General features: G+C 54.2%; 1 protein-coding gene across 1 annotated transcript in view; it reads right to left on the reverse strand.

Annotated features, from left to right (window-relative positions):
- Nucleotides 1-20,359, reverse strand: part of PPP2R2C (protein phosphatase 2 regulatory subunit Bgamma) — a 142,141-nt gene that overhangs the window by 26,222 nt on the left and 95,560 nt on the right. Inside the window, exon 5 of the mRNA XM_007463822.1 lies at nucleotides 17,130-17,307. Coding sequence (XP_007463884.1) covers nucleotides 17,130-17,307 — 178 coding nt within the window. The remainder of the gene's footprint in view (nucleotides 1-17,129; nucleotides 17,308-20,359) is intronic.

Genomic DNA, 20,359 nt, shown 5'->3' on the forward strand with positions numbered 1-20,359 from the left:
CCACCCCCCACACGCACCCACTCCCTTCCGCCCACAGCATCAAGACTCTGCTTTGGGAAAAAGGTTCTCTGCTTTTCTGGGTTTTCAGCTCTAATCTGTGCCTTCCATTCCCACTCACAGTCACCACGAGGGATAAGCATCTGGTGTCAGATGTGCCAGGGGAGGGGCTCCAGACTTGGAATATTGGGAACGCTGGGATGCCGCTCTGTCATCTCTGCGGGCTGGGTGGTGTCGAGAGGAAGGGACTGTATCTGCTGCCATGACAAGGGGAAACCCGGAGCCTGGGGCTGGGGCAGACCGCCCCAAAGACAGAGTGGATGGAGAGAAAGATCTGTCAGTACCTTTAGAATCCTGGGTGAGGATTCACCTGAAAACGGTAACCCCTGGACGGTTAAATGTAGGACCCAATAAGTCCATTTTCTGTTTAGCGTCAAGAATTTTGTTGCTTGGAAAGGAAGTATCTCTGACTGAAATGCTGGAGCCCAGAGAGGGTAAACAACTTGTCCAGGGTGACTCAGCAGTAAGTGGTGAGGCTGGATTCCTGTCCATTCGCTGGTGCCTACAACAGCAAATCATAACCCCTTGCTGTAGCATCCAAGGTCTGGCATGCCCTGGCCTCTCTCTACCTTTCTAGCTTCAGATCCTACTAGGCGCTCTGCCCTAAAGGCACTTTCCTCTCGAACAGCGACACCTTCCGTCTCTGGTCTCCCCAGCCCCGTGGGGGCTCTGCACAGCCCATTTCCTCTTATGGAAATGCCCCCTCCTCCCTCTTCTTTTCATGTGAGCTCTGGATTCAGAGAATGCCAGCTCTGCCACCTCCTGGCTGTGTGATCCTGGGTGAGTTCCCCCACCATCCAACCAGCTCCCCGTGCCTCAGTTTCCTCATCTGTAAAATGGGCTAACAGTACTATCCTCATAGGTTTGCTGTGAAGATGAGAAGAGGCAAAGCCCTTGGCAACTGCCTAACACGTCGCAGAGCTCAACGAATGTCAGTTGCTCTTATTATTATTATTTTTTTTTGCGGTACGCGGGCCTCTCACTGTTGTGGCCTCTCCCATTGCGGAGCACAGGCTCTGGATGCGCAGGCTCAGCGGCCATGGCTCACGGGCCCAGCCGCTCCGCGGCATGTGGGATCCTCCCGGACCGGGGCACGAACCCGCATCCCCTGCATCGGCAGGCGGACTCTCAACCACTGCGCCACCAGGGAAGCCCTATTTTTTATTATCTGGGAAATACTGATTGAAACTCTGACATTCATCTGCTGTCAGCACGCCGTCCTCCACCTGCCCCAGGCTGCTTCCTCTCTCAGTAAGAAAGAGGCATTTTCTGACTTCTGTAAACAGTAGAATTTATAAAACATCAGAAAAGATGGTTGAATCTGTGCAATCAGAGGAGGGTCTCTGTGCAGATGCTCAAATCTTGCTTGCTAGAAGCACACCATTAACCAGAACCTTAGAATCACATCAGAATAGAAAGAGAGGGAAAAAAGGAGCTGTGTCGTCAGTGCCTGAATTGGTTTCCCAGGAAACTGTGGTTTTCTGGTACGATAAGAAGCAGAGATTAAATCATGAAAAAATGAGACTAAAGGTTGAGAGACAAAAAGGGCCAAGACTTCTGGTACGTGAATTCCATCAACATCAACCTGCAGCCCCATCCTTTTCAGCCTGAGCCCCCGCTGATGACTTTCCATGGGCTCTGCCTGCTTAGAACGCCTTTAATTTCCTACTGGACTTCAAATGGTGTCTGGAGAAAAAGTGCCGTCGTTTAAGAAATGCACACGAGTCCAGCACCTGTCAGATGTTCTGCAAACGGGGACTGAGGTTCTCCCACAGGACTTGGGACACAAGAGCCAAAGAGGGCCTGGGAGAAACAGAAGTGCCAGGCCTTAGGGCACACAGGTCAGGTTTGAGTCCCGGTTGTGTCGCTTGTCAGGAGACGTGGGTTTTTACCGTGTTTCCCAGGGTTATACCCTCCTCAGGGAGTGAAGATGCCTCGCCTTGTAGGTGGTTCCCTCAACATCCCAGGGAGACCTGTCACCAGGCCTGAGGGGGCTCAGGCCATTGTGACTTGTTGCTTTTGCCAATGAATGGAGGGCAGAAGTGACAAGTGATACGTGTCACTTCCAGGCTGAAGGTCTGAGAGCCAGCACGTGCTGTGCCGTGAGCCTCAGGGCCAATCAGCAGGCTCTTGTCACCTCTGAGACTTTCTGATTGTTACTTCAGGATCACCTAACCCTCTTGCCTGCCTCAGTGTCCAAACTCTTTCCTTCCCGGCCTCAAGACGCTCTGGAATCCAGTCCAACAGAGAAGGGATCAGAGGTATGATGTCTGATCTCTGGCTCGTGGAGACCGAAACTGGGGTTTATGAACCATCTTTCTAACCTGGGAGGCTGTGGACGCCAGTGGCCAGAGAGAGGGCAGTGTGGTGGCGTGAAGCCTCCTCTCTCAGGCCCCCAGACCCTGGCCCCAGGCTCACATAGGGGCCAGAGCCAAGCAAATGGGTGTTGCCTGATTATAGTGCACGTGCTTCCTGCTTCCTGTTTCCCGTGAGCCACAGCACCCTAACCGCCCCTGACCGCCTCACAACAACCATGTTCAGCTTTGGCCTGCCTTCTGCAAACACTTGCTAGGACTCTGAACGAGGCCATGATGGCTAAGTCTGCGGCCTTCAGTCATGTCTGCAGGCTCCACAGCTAACATGCCTGAACCAGGGCTGCACAGAGCCGGCCGAGGGGGGAACCCACGTGGACCAGGGACCCTGTGCATGGGCTGAGGAGACAGAGCCTCCGATGCCTGGGTCCCATCAACAGCCGTGGACCACGGCTCTTACAGCCTATGCATCACTCGGGGAATCTCTCTTGCTGTTTCAAACAAAGGACTGGATACAGTGGGTGCTGGGGAAAGATGATGTGAAGCACAGAGCTTCCTTTCCACCTGATGCTGGGGGAGGAAGACAAAAGCACAGTTATGGCCAATGTGTGCCTCTGAATCCCAGGGCCCACAGCCTGACCCAGCACCTCCAGGACAGCACAGCGTCCTTCAGGGCGTGGCCATCCAACCGGGTCCACCATCACCCAGTCCCGGGACGGCTTCTCCAAGACCTCTGGCTCCGCTCGTCACAGGACGAGGATCTCCCTGTGGGTGCCCAGCTCCTCACTGGCCATCGGGTGTGTGAGAGCCAAATTATCAAGAGGGGCTGTCCCTACTGAATCCCCATGGCCACATCACAGAGCAGGGGCCTGGAGACGGACTCCTGACCGGCAAAGTAGGTGTGCAGAAGCCTTCAGAGCACGGTAATTACGTCCCAAACAGACACCACAAACACTCCTCCGGGACTCCCACCTGAGTGGCCACATGCCTGTGGACTTTGAGACACTTGACCATACACAGTGGCCTGGACTTTGGCAGGACCAGTGCTGGGTTGGAAGTTGGGGGCCTTGGGCCAGGGTCTGGTTTTACCTCTCTCTGGAATGTTCAGTTCCACATGCAGAAATCACTTCCATCTGTAAGTCTCGGTTTCCCCTATCTGCAAAATCAGGGGTTGAGTATGACCCTGGAGCGCCCTTTCATTTCGAGGATTAACCCACAGGTGGCTTCCCCCATGCCCACTTCAGAATCTGCTGCATGAATCCCACGTGTAGCCAGCGCTTTTTTTCATGGCAGGACTGACCTCTCTTGGGAAGGAGCATAGTTAGACTCATTTACAAGCCCCCCGCCCCCTGGCAAAGCTGGATGAATTATTCATGTTCTATTTTTCCATCTAGTTGTACTCCAAGTGTCTGATGGCTTTTGCTTAACTTTCAATCACACTTTGGCAGCTAAGAATGATTTTCCCTCCTAGGAAAGCTTGTAAGACACAGGTAGGCGGAGAGGGGAGCAGGTCACGCGGAGAGGACGAAGGGAGAAGGTAGACTAGCTCCGGTCCACACCCCTTGGCTGAGCGCGATGTATTTTTCTCCAGTGCAGTGTGTTGGATGGTACCTCCCCCCTGTCCCCCCAGCCCAAATACATGTCCACATCCTAACCCCCAGAGACTGTGAATGTGACTTTATTTGGAAAAAAGGTCTTTGTAGATATGATCAAGTTGAGATCTCGAGATGGGGTCTTCCTAGATTACCTGGGTGGGCCCTAAATCTGATTACAAGTGTTTTTATAAGAGACACCGAAGGAGAAACAGAGACACCCAGAGGAGAAGGCCATGTGGCATCTGAGGCGGAGGCTGGGGTGATGCCTTGGGCTGCAGGAGCTAGGAGAGGCAAGGAAGGATCCTCCCCAGGAGGCTTCAGAGGAACACAGCCCTGATAACACCTTAACTGCAAACTTCAGGCCTCTGGAACTGTGAGACGATAGATTTCTGTTGTTTTAAGCTGCCCAGTTTGTGCAAAGTTATGGCACCCACTGGAAACCCAGACACCCAGTCTGCCTTCCTGGAAGCTGGGGAAAAGACACGGGTGTAACGCTAGTTATCATGGACAGCTTCCTCTCCCTCCATTCCAGACCTCTTCTTTCCCTGCAGTTCCCTGTTTTAGCAGCCCCAGCCCTGAAACACAGAGCCAGGAATCAGGGCAGCTTCTGAATTCCTCTCCCTCCATCACATCCAACCTGCCTCCGTGGCCTGTGCTCGTCCACCTGGAGGTCCCTCTGCTCTGGCCCTCAGCCCAGGCTGCCTAAGCCTCAGTGGGGTTCCCCGCCTCTGGTTAGCCCCCCAGTCTCAGCTAGAGTGAACTCCCTAAAATGGGGGTTGGGTTCCCCTACTCCCCACCCACAAGAGAAGGCCTTCTATTCAGGCTGCAAATACTGGCTGACCTATCTGTCTCACTCATCTGGGTGCAGGCAAGATCGTTTATACCCCAAGCTCCAGTTTATACCAGACTGGTACCTGTGCCCACCTGAGATGCCCTGCGGGCTGATCAGATGGCTTCACATCTGCGTCTGTTCAATCCTCTCCACGTGTGAGTGAGGTGCCCCCCTTTCTGTGGATGAGGAAGTGGGGGCTCCTCAAAGAGAAGCCACTTGCTCGGGGCCAGGCAGAGGGGGACCAGCCTGGGACTGGAACTAAGTTGAGTTCCAGAACCTGCAATATGCAGTATGCAGTATGCTGTGACTTGGGAGGCAAAGCAGAGTGGGGATGAGAACTCTGGCCCCTGACAGCCTGGGGCTGAATCCAGGCTCTGTCTGCTTGCTAGCTGTGTGTGCAAGTTTCTAAACCTCTCTGTGCCTCAGTTACCCCAAGTTCAAAATGGCAATGGTACGCCTTACCTCCTAGGGTGGCGGTAGGATTAATTAAGATGGTGCATGTGATGCGCTGAAGACAGGGCCTGGCAAGGAGTAGGTGCTTTGTAAGTGAACTCCTAAGAAGGCATGTGGCATAACACCGCAGGCAAGTGCTGACTGGCTGCCAGGGAGCCTGGATTCCAGGCTTAAATCTGCCTTAAATCCATGCGGCGCCTCCCTTGGGCCAGTCACTCAACTTCTCTGGACCAGTGTGAGCTGAGGCTCCAGGAACACGAGAGGAAAAACACAGCCAGGGGAGCGTGGACAAGTGGGCAGGAGGGGCTGCCGCCTCCCTGGGGCACCCAGGGGCCTGGGAAGATAGCTCTGGTTCGGGCAGCTGTCTGGCTCCAGTCCCCTTTTCCTTCAGTGGCCAAGTGTGAATAAGCACACATGTAACCCTCTAGACCAGGGGTTGGCAGACATTTTCTGTAAACGGCCAGAGTAAATATTTTAGATTTAGCAAGCCACAAGATCTCATTTCATCCAGGCTGCTGAACTCCGCTTTTGTGATGCAAAAACAGCCACAGACAATATGGAAATGAATGGGTGTGGCCGTGTCCCTATCAAGCTTTATAAACTGGTGGATTCATGCGCCCACCTCTCCCCACTGGTTTGACGTAGCCCAGGTTTAGAAGAGGGATTGCAATCTTGCTGATGTAACAGAAGCCCCCCTTTATTGCTAGTGTGCAAGACGCCTGGGGGGTCAGTAAAGCTCAGAAACAGGGCTTTGTCCTGTTCCATTCCAGAAGCAAGTCTGTGGTTCTTACTGCCAAGGACACAGGAACGTAATCCAGGTGAGCCTTTGCAGAGTCATCAGGTTTGCAGAGATTTTTATAGAAACTCCTTCATCTCTTGCTGCCAAGAGCATCGCCTGGTGTCCTGAAACCAGTGGGGTGACACCAGCACGAGGCGCCATGGCCGATCAGTTCGAAGCCACATGGCTCTGTGGGATCCCACTGGGAGGGTCCTGAAACTTTGGAGAGAAGGTGGCTATGCTGCTGTGGCCCTCACTCCTTTGAGGTCTGAGGTGCACTTCTCAGAGTTTTGGTCTCCCTTACCTACCCCAGGAGCACCGGTATGAGGACCATCACTCATCTCCTGGGCACATCTCCGCTGACCATAAAATGAGTCAGGCACGTGAAACGAGTAAACATCATTGGTTCATCCCACCGAGGGGCTCCAGTGAGAAATAGGTATATAAAGCACTCCATAAATGCCAAAGAATTACACAAGTATCAACTAATGTGACGGGGTTTAGCGGCTATGCCACGACAAATGCTTGTAAAGACACAGCAAGTAACTGAGCTCTGAAACACAGTCAAACCCTTGGAAGGCTGGTGAGGGCAGCCCCCTTCAGGTCGGGGACCTGGATGTCCCTGTGGAAGGGACCGCCCACCCTCCAATCCCACAAAGGGGGAGAGGGAGATGAGGGTGGGGAGGTGACCGGCCCAGGGCCAGAGGTGGAGGCAGAACAAGGATGGAATCCTGGCTTCCGAACATCCAGCCCGTGTTCCTCCCACTGCCCGCTCTATCCTGGAGTGATTGCACCTCTACACAACGTGGAGTTCTCCCACGGGGTCAGCACCCGCAAAGGCCCTGCTGCTGGGGCTCGCTGGACTGGCTGTATCCTGGGCAAGCTGGATGTTGAGAGTGGGCAAGGGCTCCATGAGAAGGATGTGGCCTTGAGCTCCACTGGTTGAGCTGAGCAAAGTGTGGTTTATCCAGATGTCCTGGTAGGAGCACACGCTCGGGGCGGGGTGGGGGTGGGGGGCCGTTACCACGGTGACCAGGCAGCTGCGGAGTCAGGATGGAGGCGGTTCTGCCAAAGGCCACACCGCCCGAGGCACCCTACACGGGCCCCCCAAGGACGCTAGTGTGGAGGGGCCTGTAGGCCTCCTGCACAGGGAGGCAGTCTCGCTGGGGCGTGGCCAGCAAAGCTGCTTTTTTTCGGCAAATTTTCTCCAAAAAGATGACCTGGCTACAAACATGAACTGTGAGCAATCCGGCCTCATCGAGTCAGGTCCCGCTGGAGGTTCCTGGCTACCTGTGCCTCTGTGCTAGTTTGCTCAGGCCGCCATAGCGAAATGCCACAGTTGGGTGGCTTAAACCATAGGAAACGATTCTCTCACAGTTGCGGAGGCTGAAGGCGCAAGATCAAAGTGTCAGCAGGCTTGGCTCCTTCTGAGGCTTCTCTCACTGGCTTGCAGGTGGCCATCTCCGTGTGTCCTCATGTGCTCATCCTTCTGTATACGTCTGTGTCCTGATCTCCTCTTCTTATAAGGACATCAGTCATACTGGATTAGGACCCAGCCTAATGATCTCATTTTACCTTAATCACCTCTTTAAAGACCCATCTTCAAATACAGTCATATCCTGAGGCGCTGGGGGTTACAGCTTCAACATACAGATTTTGTGGGGGACAAAATTCAGCCCACAACAGCCTCCTTCCCTTCCCTGCTCAGAACCTTATTAACTATGATGGTGCAACCTCACTCAAAGAGAAGAACCAGGTCGCTGGGGCCATGCTGGGCCGTGGGAGAAGGGCTGTTCTGAGTAACCGCTCACTGCGCAAACCCACTGAAACCCTGGAGTGTTTTCTCTGTGTAATGAGCCAGATTGCACACCTCTTCCAAAAGCCAGCTTATGTGATTCCCAAATGCTTAGACGGGCAAGAAATGACTTCTGAGTCACAAAAACCAGGGCTCGACAGTCTAGCCCCACCAAATAACAGCTGTGTGACCTCTGGAAAACTTCTCAGCCTCTCTGTGCCCTGTTTTCCTCATCTGTAGGACGAGTGGATACCATCTGCTTTGCAGGGCTGTAATGAAGATTTAAGGAGATGACATCTCCTTCATCAAGGAGATAAAGGTCCTAGCACATGGCTGGTACTTTTAGCAGCAATTAAAGTGAGTTAAATCAGAATCAGTATTTCTCTTCCTCTGAAACAAATATGAAATTAAGCAGGGTGCAAAAGGTATAATGTTTGTTGCCTGGAAGGACACTCTGGAAAGACAGTGAGGGTTTGTGCTGGATTACATGCCTGGGTTTGTGTCCAACCCAGAGTTGGGAGGGGAAACCCAAGGTGGGACAGAGCTTGGACACACACCTAGGTGGCTGCCTTCTCATGGCACCGAGAAGGGGCAAACCAGACCCTGTCCCAACCTCTCAGGGATCCTAGCCCAGCAGTGAAGCCAGATATTAGCCCCATGATGGATGCTCCAGGAGAGACATACAGGGTGCATGTGATGAGATTTGTAACAAGGCCCTGACTGGTCTGGAGAGTCAGGGAAGGGTCCTCTGAGGTAAAGGCATTAAGCTGAGGCCAGAGGGTGAGCAGGAGTTACCCAGGCAGAGGTTCAGGCTGGGGGAAGTGTTCCAGGTGAGGGGGAAGCATAAAGCTGGGGAGCTGCAAGAGGGCAGGCTGCTGGAGCCCCAAGATGGAGGGACACAGGGCAGCTAACAGGGCTGTGGCCTGGGGTCGAGGGGGGCTTAATCAGGAGTGTGTTACAGGAGTGCCACAGAGGCCTTTCAGGAAGAGACAGGAAGCGCCACAGAGTTGCATGTCCCACCACCCAGAGGAAATGTTAGAAACATCAAACAGCCGCCAAAGCCCATGCATCCGGCCACTTATGTTACGAATCAATCCCCACTTTGTCCTGCAACAGTGCAAAAAGCACCTGCTTCCCTTAGGATGTAAAACAAGAGCCAGAAACGTTATTGCATTGACAGGACTGGATGGACAATCTGAGTGACTAGGACTAGGACTGAGGGCTAGGAGGGCCATGGGCAGGTGCACCCACTTCTCAGAATGGAGAGAATGACAGCACCACCTACGCGAGCTGCCGTGAGGATCAAGTGTAGTAAGTGCGGTGCGTCCAGCTCAGTGCCTGCGATAAACGTGCAATAACAGTGGCTGTCCTGGAGGCTGTTACCATCATGACTGAGGGGCAGTGTGGCGTGACAGTGACGTGCGTGGGTTCTGCGTTCAGATGCCCCAAGTCTGAATCCCACCCACTTGCCAGCTGGGTGACTCTGGGTAGATTACTTAACCTTTCTGTGGCTTAGTTTACTCCCCGGTAAAAGGGGGATGTTAATCTTGTCTACTCCACAGTGATGTCGGGCGGATTAAATAGATGAATGTGTGCACGGTGACAGAGTGCTGTCTGGCACAGAGTAAGCGCTCAGTAAGAGGTAAAGGTGGTGTGGGAAGTGGTGAGGGTGATGGTGGCATGCAGCTCTGGTTTCGGATGGGGTCGGAACCATGGACAGCGCACAGGAGCCATCGGCCACAGCGGAACCCAACCAACTGCCTGGCCTTGCTGAGCCCCCAAAGCAGTGGTGCTGATAAGTTTAACAACATGCTTTCTGGGTGAAAAGCTGATTTTGGAGATTCAGACTCAGGGCATTTCTAAGCAGACTCTCCCCACTTTCCTTATCTGTGGGAGGATGAAAAGAGGCAGCCTGTAAGGTGCTTGACGGTGGTCATGGGCTGGTATAGGTCCTGTGTTTACAGCATATCAGCCCCTATACTCACCGGCCATTCTGCTCTCATAGCCCCCAGAACAGGAGGCACACCCCTTTGAATGGAAGAGAAAAGTGAGGCTCAGAAGGCCTGAGTGACTGGCAGGGTCGCTGTGTGAGTGTTGAAGGCAGGGTTGAACCCCAGGCTCTAGGGTTTTGGCCAGCACAGAGCCTGGCACATGGAGGGGCCTTGGTCGGTCCCCTCCTTAGCTCCCTGTGCAGAAAATAAGCCCAGTCCACAGGTGGCCGAGTGCTGACCAAGATTTGGAACCTGCTTCAACATCCAGCCTAGCTTCAGCACCTGCTCCATAAGTGGGAATTAGGAATTTGTTCCAGGCTAAGGCTTGGTGTGATGCCAGCTTCCACCACGAGAAATCGCTCAGTGGGGAGAAAAATCAACTGAACCATCTTTAGAAGTCTCTGGGTGCTAAAAATAAAGCAGAGGTCCATCAGCTGAGGCCTCCTGTGCAATCTGTTACCTTTAAGATGCTTCAGACTCAAGAAAAATCACCCAGTGCCGCCTAAGAGCCTCAAAATGTTGGCATTAAAGGACTGAGAGGTTGTTTAAACAGATGTGGAGATAGCACTGGGGAAAAAGGGCTTCAATGACCAGAGAAGATGTAGGGATTTATGAGAAACAGCCTTAAGTATTTGAGGGGCCATCGTCTAAGGGGGAAAATAATACCGGCCAACTGCCAGGCCCCTTTATGTGGATGATTCCTTTACTCCTTACAAATATCCATATGATAAGGAATTTGGCCCATTTTGCAGTCGTGGAAATCGATGACAAAGGACGTAAAGCAATGAATCTGAGCCCAATTCTGCCAGAGCCCAGAGCGCTTCTCTTTAGTGTCTGGGGTCTCGGAGCCCCCCACCTTGGAGCCCAGGTTTGCGAGGAGGCATCTATATCCTAAGACCAGATGGAAACTGTGGACTTCCTCCCTCCAAAGTCACCATTTACAACCATTCATAAGCACCTACGATGTGCCAGGCCCTGCATTATGCATGGGGACACAGAGAGGGCTCAGCCTGGGCTCTTAATCCCAAGGGTTTCAGCAGAAAATGGGGGAGGCATTCATACTAACAGATGATGAAAGCCCACTGTGGGCCCACAGGGACTCGGACTGGCCTGGGAGGGGTGCAGAGTGGACAGAGCAGAGGTGACCAGGCAAAGAGGGCTGTGAGTGATGCATGTGGGCAAACGGGAGCCAGCCAGGCTACAGGAGGGAGAAAGGCCCCTCCAGAGAAGGATCAGCAGAAGGCAGAGCACTGCCCCCACCCCTGCAACACGAAGGGAAGCCCAACGACGTGAAGGTGTGGGCAAGCCTGACGCACAGGACTCTGGGGAGGTGGGCAAAGGCTGGTCACCAAGAGCTGCCGGGCACTGTTGAGGGATCTGGACATTTTCCAGATGCTGCTGGGGACCACTGAGAGCTCTACACAGGGGACTGATGTGGTCAGACCAGAGGCTCTGATGAGCCATTCTCAAAGCTCTGTAGAGGGCCAGCTGGCTGGGCAAGGTGGGATTCAGGCAACAGTCCAGGCAGGAACGGTACGACCTGAGCTGGGCCTTGGTTAGAGTGGAGAGGAGGGCATGATTCCAGAGCCGTCGGGGGAGAATGGAAAGTGCTTGGCACCTCTTTCCATTTTGTGGGTGAGAGAGAGGAAGCAGGCTGGAAGCCTCGGTGACAGACGAAGGCGCTGCACCGTGTATGTGCCTGGCACACGGCAGAGGCTCAGGAAGTACCAGGCCCCTCTCCCTCTGTTCAGAGCAGCCAAGTCTAGAATTAGAAGAGGAAAGGTCCTCTGAGTCAGCTTTATCACTATTCTTACTGGTGAAAACAATGCGCACTTTTTCTCCTTTATTAAAAAGGTTTTCCTTTCTCTTAAAAACCTTTGCTAAAAATCAATTCTGCCTAAGTAGAAAGGGTTACTATTTGGACACAAGGAGATGGTAACATAGCAGAAAACTCCCAGTGGCCTCGAGGACTGAACAGCAGCACCAGGGCAAATCAAGACATTGAAGAGCAAGAGTTAAAGGAATGCGAACCCCTAGGTCCAGAGTCCCCCAGGAGGTACTTGCTCAAAAGGTGTTTCAAAATTCAGAGCAATTCCCCAGCTCAGCGTGGAGTCACAGCTGCCTTTCTGGCCTCCTCCCACGTTGGAAATGAAACGCCTTTTCTAATTACTTGGCTGCTATCAGACCCATCATCACACCTACGACCCACAGTCCTGACACCTTTCTCGCCAGGGGAGGCTGAACGCCATGGGACGGTGCCAGGTGTCTCTGCTCTGGGTCCCTGTGTCTTGTCACTCTGGTAGCCAAGCCGCAGCAGGCCATGGGGAGCGCCTCATGCAACATCATTCCCTGATGAACTGATCTCATCAAGGGACGTTTCCACAGCCACCACATACCCTGGAGATTCCACTCAGCTGCTTCTGTCTGCCTAATTGGTACTTAGGTTCTACAGGCCAGGGCTGCCTTGAGCCCGGCCCTGGTGTCTCCAGCATTCTGTAACGCTCACACTCTCCTATCTCTAAGGGCCAAAACATTTGTATATTTTGATCAACTAACAATTCATTTTCACAAAATTAAAGGCTACACACAGGTTTAACAGAGTTATGTGGCAAGATCTTCAGCCAGAGAAGCCCCTCTGGCATCCCACGGGGACCCCCAATCCACTGATGCTCCCCTCTTGTCACTAGCTGTCACCTCCTCGCCTGGCTTAGATTCTGGAGCCAACCATTATTTTCACTCCCTTGCATACGCCATCAGCCCCATGTCTGCATCTTCACTTTGCAAACCCACTGCCCTGGCTCCCTTTCCACCTACTCTGCCCTTGCAGCCATGCAGCAAAACGTGGCTGGAGAAAAACGCACATGACTGTGCTCACTGGTCCCACTCATTCCCCATAGTACTTATCGCCTGCTCATGTGCTGGATATTTTGCTTGTTTATTATACTAACGGTTTATCAACGTTAAATTATATGTCCATTCCAGGAGGGCATGGAACTTTGTCTCTTTAATTCAAGCACTGGGCACAGGGCCTGGCACACAGTAGGTGCTCACTAAATATACTGGTGAACGGTGTACCCTCCAATGTGTGGACAGGGCACAATCTGTGTAAGGCAGTGCAGCTGACAGTAATGACTGGGCAGGTCTGCCTGCAGTCCTGGGATGGATTAGTCCTCTTTTCTTAATAACAGCTAACCTGTTCCAATGTCCTCTGGCCACCTTAGCCAAAAGTTAGTTATGATACAGCCCCACATCTATGAAGTCTATATTTTAACTATCGCTCTACCTCCCGGCTTCTTGCATGGCCACGCTCCACCCTACCCATCTCCGTGTCTCCCTGGATCTACTCGGTCTCCTGGCTTCCAGACTCGCCTGCTAGAATCCATTCCACCCACAACATACACCCACGGCCCCAGGGGGCCCCCTGCAAGGTGACCAGTACTGTTCCCCTGCTTACGGTGCGTCGATAGCTTCTTAGTACCTGACAGCAGTTAGGGAGTTGGACAGTCTTCAGAACACAGACTCAGACACCAAGCAAGGCTTTCAGTTATTGATACTTTCTAGTCCTTTTGCTGAACGAGGGAGAAGGTCTCTGTTTCCGGGATCGCATCTCCGACACCTGAAGCACTTCCCCATCCCCACGTCTGACAGAAGGAACTAGCCTCGGGGTCTAACACGCAGCATTTACGGAGTCTGCACATGTGGCTATTTAACTCAAAATGTGAATTCATTCAGACTATATGAAATAAAAAATTCTGTTCCTCAGTCACCCTAGCCACATTTTAGGTACTCCATAGGCACACGTGACTGGAAGCTACCATACCACACAGTGCAAAGAGAGAACTTTTCCAGCATCACAGAAAGTTCTACTGGACAGGGCTGAAGATGGACTTTATTCCCCCCCCCCCTTTTTTTTTCACGGCATTTATCTCTATAGCTATCTCCTATTTATGGTATGTGATACATTTCACTTTCATTTATGGTAGTAAAATTCAAGTCCCTTTCAAAATGCATTTATTTAGGCAAAATTAAAGCTACTTGATTTAAAGAAAATTAATACAAATTAGAAAAAAGATTGGAAAAGTAAATGAAAGAACGCACGGTGTACAGATGCAAAGGAGGTTTGCAAATGATCGATGTTTGGAGATCGTGGTCCCCAGGAGTAAGTCCCCCACTGACACCATCAGCCAGGCCCGCTGCAGCTGTCCTGGCCACCTCCCACCTTCCTGCCTCATCACGTCACCCTCGCGCACCCTGGGCCCTTCGGTAGCCTCCTCAAGCCACTGGGAGCATCCTAACCCTGCCTCCTTCTCAGTCCTCCCTGGTAGCCCAGGCACAGTGTGTAGACCTGAGTTACAGCAAGGATGGCACCGCTGGTACCACCCAGGTCAGGGCTGGGTCTCCCAGCAGTGCATGAGGCCCTTAAGAAAGAAGCTGAGCTTCTTTTATTTGTCCCTGTGTCCCCGGGGCTCAGCATGGAGCCTGGGACAGAAGAGAAATTGATGGTTAAACGAACGAAATTAAACAATCCCTTAAACAGCTGCAGGGCTTTGCAATTTTTAAAGGGCCTCAGCATTCACGGTGTCACTGAATCCTTATAATAGCCCAGGGAGATAAATTGGTCAGGGCTTACGGGACCCACCATAGTCCTAGGATAAGGAAACCCAGGCTCCAGGAGGGTGGGTGCCGCTGTCCCAACGCTGCAGCCCGAGGGCAAGGCAAGAAGCACTGGGCCAGGCCACGGGACTCTGTCATTGACAGGGGGACTTTGGGCCAAGTCCCGGTCTCCCCAAGGCTGCATCGCCTCATCCATAAAGTTGGGTGATGATAACATTGCCACTGATTGGCGGCTTTCATGCCACTGTGAGCGCCAAGTGAGATTGTGAGTGGCAAGCTGCTCTCTAAGCTGTAGAGTGCTGTGCAGGAAGCTGAGGACGGCTAGCCGCAGTCCCGTGAGTCCCACGCCTGCCCCGTTTGCAGACCTGGAGTTCCTGTGTGACTCCTCATTTTATTCTGCTGGGAAGCAGGTCAGCACCTCAGACTTGGCAGTGGAGGTCTGTCTGTGCCGCCCACCACGAGGGGCCCCCAGCTCCTGGAACAGAGCTTCTCCCAAGGAGACCACCCTTCCCAGATTCAGACACTGCTGGAGGTGGCTGACCCCTCCGGCACCAGGGAGGGTCCTGGCCAACCAGAGCATTGCACCCCCCACAGAAATGGGCTCAGGGGTGCCCCTGAGGCCCAGGCAGGGCCCACGGGGTGCCACCTGGGGACTTGGTGGGACAGTTCAGAGACAGCGGGGTCTGTTTTCTCCTGGACTTTACTCTGGGAGGGCGGGGCCTGAACTGCTGGTGTCAACTCACCACCACCATGTGGAGGCTGAAGCCAGAGCAGAGATCAGAAGCAAGAAGCAGAGAGAGCCATCCCAGGACACTGTCTGAGCCCCTGGATCCATCTGTATCTGCAGCTCTCTTGGTTCCATAAGTCAGTACACGTCTGACTTTGCATGAGCCAGCTGGAGAGGGGCGTTCTGACCCCTGACTAGCTGGTGTCTAAGCACCAGCGACAGGGGTGGGACCTGCTGGCGTCTGTGCCTGAATGGAGGGTCCAGCAGAGGACCAGCCCAGCCCGGCCCTCTCCATGCAGCCAGACTGAGCTCCCACCCCTCAGAGCAGCTCCAGCCCCAGCTCCTCCTGGAACCTTCGACCAGCCCAATCCACTTCTGCCTTCCAGGCCCTGCGCACTAAGGAGGGAGGGAGGAAACAGATGCTAATGTCTCCTGACACGTTTTAAGCACCGGTTTGGTGTTGGGTGTCTCACAGGGGCTCGCTGAACGCTGCCATCCTATGGAGGAACGGTTAGTGAGGAGACCGAGGCTCAGGAGGGGTGCAGTGACTCGCCAAGGTCACAGAGCTTAATGTGGCAGAAGCAGACTCCCAGAGACTCCCAGTGGCTCCTCCGAAGCCCAGGCGTTTGCCCCGCCCCCTCTTGCTGGGCTCAGGGAACATCAGATGCTTGCTCTCAGCCCTCCTAGCTCCGAGGTCTCCCTGCCCTGTGGTCTCTGGCCAGTTTCTGGCTCTCGGCCCCCCAGAAGCCGTTTGTCACTCCTTCTCTCCTCTAACCCAACCCCCAGCCCCCCGCAACTGCTCCCTTCTCTGCCCCACTCCCTCCCCCCCAGTTCTGGCTTCTGCTCCAAGGGACACAGCCCGATCCTGACCTGTGAGAGGGCAGCACAGCAGGCATGACCCCCTGTGTTGGGAGCTTCTTGTGGCAGGAGCTGTATGGTCTCAGCTCTGGGTGTCCAGGGCCACCCGGCACCCAGCACCAAGTGGACAGTCAGAGGCATCTCTTGGGGGGTGGGGTCATCCCACCTTCTTCCACCCCACGTCTGGGCAGCATCCTTCAGTTGGGTGGAAAGGCTAGAAATGAGGACTTGGGGCTGGAGGGCCTGGGTTTGAACCCAGCTTTCCACTGGCTGCTGTGAGCTTTAAGCAAGTTAGCCCGGGCTCTCTGTGACTCAGTTTCCTCGTCGTAAAGAACCTACCTCCCCGAATTACTGTGAGGATGAATCGAGTTCACATTAACACGTGTTTATCAGGCACAGAGCCTCACTGGGCATTATTACTATTATTACTGTTGTTGTTATTGTTATTTGTCTGTAGAGTAGTGACACCTGTAGGTAGTAACCTGCCTGCTCTGTCCTCTGTAGCCCTCATTGGGCCCAGCCTCAGCCTGGGCCCCTCTTCAGGCCCATGTTCTTTCTTCACCAGTCAGTGGGGGCTGGAGTCAATCCTATAATCCTATTGCCCAGACACATGGGGCCACCAAGCAGGGCTGCCTACCTTGACCCCATCCAGCTGGGCTTATGACACCCCAGTTGTCCCTCTAAGCCCTGGGCGGGACCCCACGGTTGTTCATCAAACACTGATGCACCTGCCTCAGACCCAGGGAGGAAGGTCCAGAGAAGCCTTCAGTCGACTGTCTCAGGGTGGTCGGCCACCCCTTGCCCAGGAGGGCTGACCTGGGACTCCATCCCCTCCATGGTCCCCAGTGAGGCCCCCAGATGACGGGATGATGGCCACCCTGGAGGAGGCGAGGGGTCAAATGTAACCCTCAGCGGCCACGGTTGTAAAGTTTTCATAAACTCATCATGATTCCAAACCTCGGCCTCATTCACACACTGTGAGCCAGGAGGCACCCCGCTGAAGAGCCTGAACAAAGCAGCTCCCAAGCCAGCTGGCTTACAGCAGGCCAACTGACGTCCCACCCGGGAGCCACCCGGCCCGCGGCGTCAACGGTGGGGCCGCGGCAGGAAAGGATACTGAAGCTCCGGTCGGTGATGGCCAGGTGCCAGAGGTTGATGCGCAGGTCGTCCGCGGACATGTACGTCTCGCAGTCGCTGTTGACGGAGATGGAGTTGATGTGGTAGGTGTGGCCATTGGCGAAGACCCTCCGGGGGCTCACCTCCACCATCAGATCCATAGGCTTCAGCACGGGCACCTGAGGAGGAGGAGGGGCGGTCAGAGCAGGGGGAGAGGTGATGGGGGAGGGGTGCTGGCAGGAAACGTCCAGGGCCACGTGATCAAAAGGAGAGGCCAGGAGAGGCCTGGAGCGCGCCAATGGGTGTCCATCCTGCCCGTGTCAGTAGTAAGCAATGCCACATGGCCATGTCCATTGGCACCAGCCCTGCAGGGAAGCCTGCCTCCTTTGCTTGGCCTCCTGGGATTGGTTCTGAACCTGCTGCGTGACTTTGAATGAGTGGCTGAACCCCTCTGCACCCCAATTTCCTCACTTCTAAAATGGAAGGAGAAGGTACTGTGGCAGAGCCAGATTTTCCACCAAACATTTGTGTCCCCTTGTCACGGGGAAGTGGCTGCCCAGGCAGGGACTACATTTCCCAGCTGCCCTTGCAGCTGGGTGTGGCCACATGACTGTTCTGACCAATGGGGTGTGAGCACACTGACGCCGGGCACTTGGGGGCCAAGGCTTAACGGTTAAGAGGCAGCTGTGCCTTCTCCGCCTCCTTCCCTTTCCACAGCCAGAAGGTGAGGATCCAGGCTTTAGGGATGGAGGCACATGGGATGGAAAGAGCCTGTATCCCTGCAGGAGAGCCGTGTGCCATCCAGGATGCCTATACCGGAGCTTTCCCTGAGTGAGAAATACATTTCTGTGTACTCTGCCCTGGGACTGTTACAGCCGCTGGTGTTAGCGGAACACGTACAAACTCCCAGAGACAGTGTCAGATAGCATGGCTTTGCTTCTCTCTGCACCCTCTGCCTGGAATGCTCACCCCCTTTGGACACCTAGTGAACCCCAACTCCTCCTGCAAGATCTGGAGTTAACAGCCCTTTGGATGTACAGCCTGCCACACCCCTGCTCACCCCCAGCACGCTGCACACACTGCTATCAGGGCTCTCGGTGTGCACTGCGGGGTGTTTTGGGCACGACTCTCCGTTCCAGTAAACTGTAAGGTCTTCAAAGGTACAGACAGACAGACACGGCCTCACTGATCTCTCCCTGGCCCAGCCCCAGAACATGAGGGCTGGCATTGCCATCCCCATGTGACCGATGAAGAGACTGGATGCCAAGATGAACTGGGCTTCCTAAGTCACAGAGGCAGGAAATGACAGAGCCAGGACCAGAAGCCAGGTGTGACTGCCCCCGGGGCATCACGGCGCAAAGATGTAGACCTGAAACCTGACTCGGCTTCAACCCTGCCGGGCCGCCTACTAGTGTTACCTCCATTGCGGCCTTCACCTCTCTGGGCCTCAGTTTCCTTATCTGTACACTGGGTAATGCTGGTGCCTGCTCAGGGCTTCTGTGAGGATTCCATGAGTTGATGCAGGTCAAGTGCGCCTGGAATATCACTCGGTCCACAGTGCCCTCCTCCCGCTCCTCAGGAGGTGACTAGGGGTGGCTGAGCCAGGGCTTACACAGCCACAGTTTCCAGAGTGGGCCTGGACGGGGGTGGCGGGGAGGGGGGTGCTGCAGGGGCAGTGGGAATTGTGCCCAGGAGAGAGGCAGCAAGGCCATCCTCGGAGTGAGGAACAGAGCAGATTCCAGTGAAGGGGGATGCAGACCTTTGTCAGCTAACTGCAGGGCTCCTGAGCCCCGGGCAGCAAGCACCAGGTAGAATGGCATGAGTCCAATCAGAACTGGGTGGCAGCAGGTGATGGGGGACCCACTGCTTGCACTCACGTGGGAGAGAAGACAATAGGCTGATACACGTGTGTGTGTGTGTGTGTGCTTTCAGGAAGCAGTAGGTGCTCTAAAGAAAAATAAAACAGGTGAGGGGACAGAGTGACAGGGCAGCAGGGGCTGGTGCCTGGCTGGAAGGGTGACCAGGAGGTGACATATGGGGAGGGGCTGAAACAGGCTGACGTGGGACCCTAGGGAATCTCATTCTCCCAGGGGACCTCCTCCAAACCCACCTACTCTTAGGTTGGGCCTGGGGCTCCCTGGGGCTCCCAAGGCCCTGTAATCCCTCGTTATGGCCTTGACCACGTGGTAAGTTGTTGTCTTCTTTTTTGTTTCCTCAATGGACTGGGCAGCACTTAGGGGCGCTGTGTGTCTTCTTGTGTTCATCTCTGTATCTCTGGTACTCAGCCCAGGGCCCAGCACAGACAGGTCTTCAGGTGAATGAGTGAATGGGTGAGTCAATGAACAAATGAGCTATGTCCCTCCCTGGGGGACAGCTGAGATGGGAGGTGACAGCTTGGGTGCTGCAGTCGGGGTGGGCAAGCACTAAGCGTTCCTTTTGGTACAAGGCAGCTCTGCAGCCTCTGTGAGATGTTCTCATGTACCAGGGTGCCCAGTGTGAGCCTGTGTGGGTGTGTGAGCCTGGGTGTGCATGCATGAGTGTGTCAGTGTGCACATGCATGTGCCTGAGTGTGCACGTGTGTGTATGCAGTATCGGTGTGCATGCCCACCTGGCTCTGGGTGGTTCTTGTGTTGAGTCTGTGCTTCGGGACTGTCTGCCCGCATGTCAGTGTTGGTGCGTCTGGGCCCCTCTATGGGGCCTTCCGCATGTCCGCCGGTGTCAGATATTCTACGTCAGCTCCGAATCTTGCCTTCCCTTCCCTCAGGGCGTGGCCACCACCTGCCCTGGGGATCCCTGGAATCTCTCTCAAGCCACACCTGCTCCTGGAGAAGGTGAGGGTATCCCTGGCCTAGCAAAGTCTCAGCATCTCAGTCTGATCCCCCCTCCTTCCGGCAACGTTGTTTTCCCCTGGCAGCCTTGGAACTGTTCACCCAGTGCTCCAGCCATGCACCGCCATCCCCAGACCATATTTCAAAGCCAGAAAGCAAAAAGAGGAGAGGAAGAGGGAAGAGAAACCTGCCCTGAAGGTTTGGAGGTTTCACGAATAAAACTTTCCCCGCACCCACGCCGTGAACACTAAGGACAGAGCAGTGTGGGATGCAAAAGGCTAGAGGGGACAGAGAAGGATAAGGATTCATCTGGCTCGTGTAGGAAAGACTTTCAGAGGTGGAGGCTAATAGGGTTTTAAAGGATGAATAGGAGTTCACCAAATAAAGTAGAGAAAGGCATTCC

This window comes from Lipotes vexillifer, unplaced genomic scaffold, assembly GCF_000442215.2.
Source record: "Lipotes vexillifer unplaced genomic scaffold, Lipotes_vexillifer_v1.1 scaffold49, whole genome shotgun sequence".
In the NCBI taxonomy this organism is placed as follows: domain Eukaryota; kingdom Metazoa; phylum Chordata; class Mammalia; order Artiodactyla; family Lipotidae; genus Lipotes; species Lipotes vexillifer.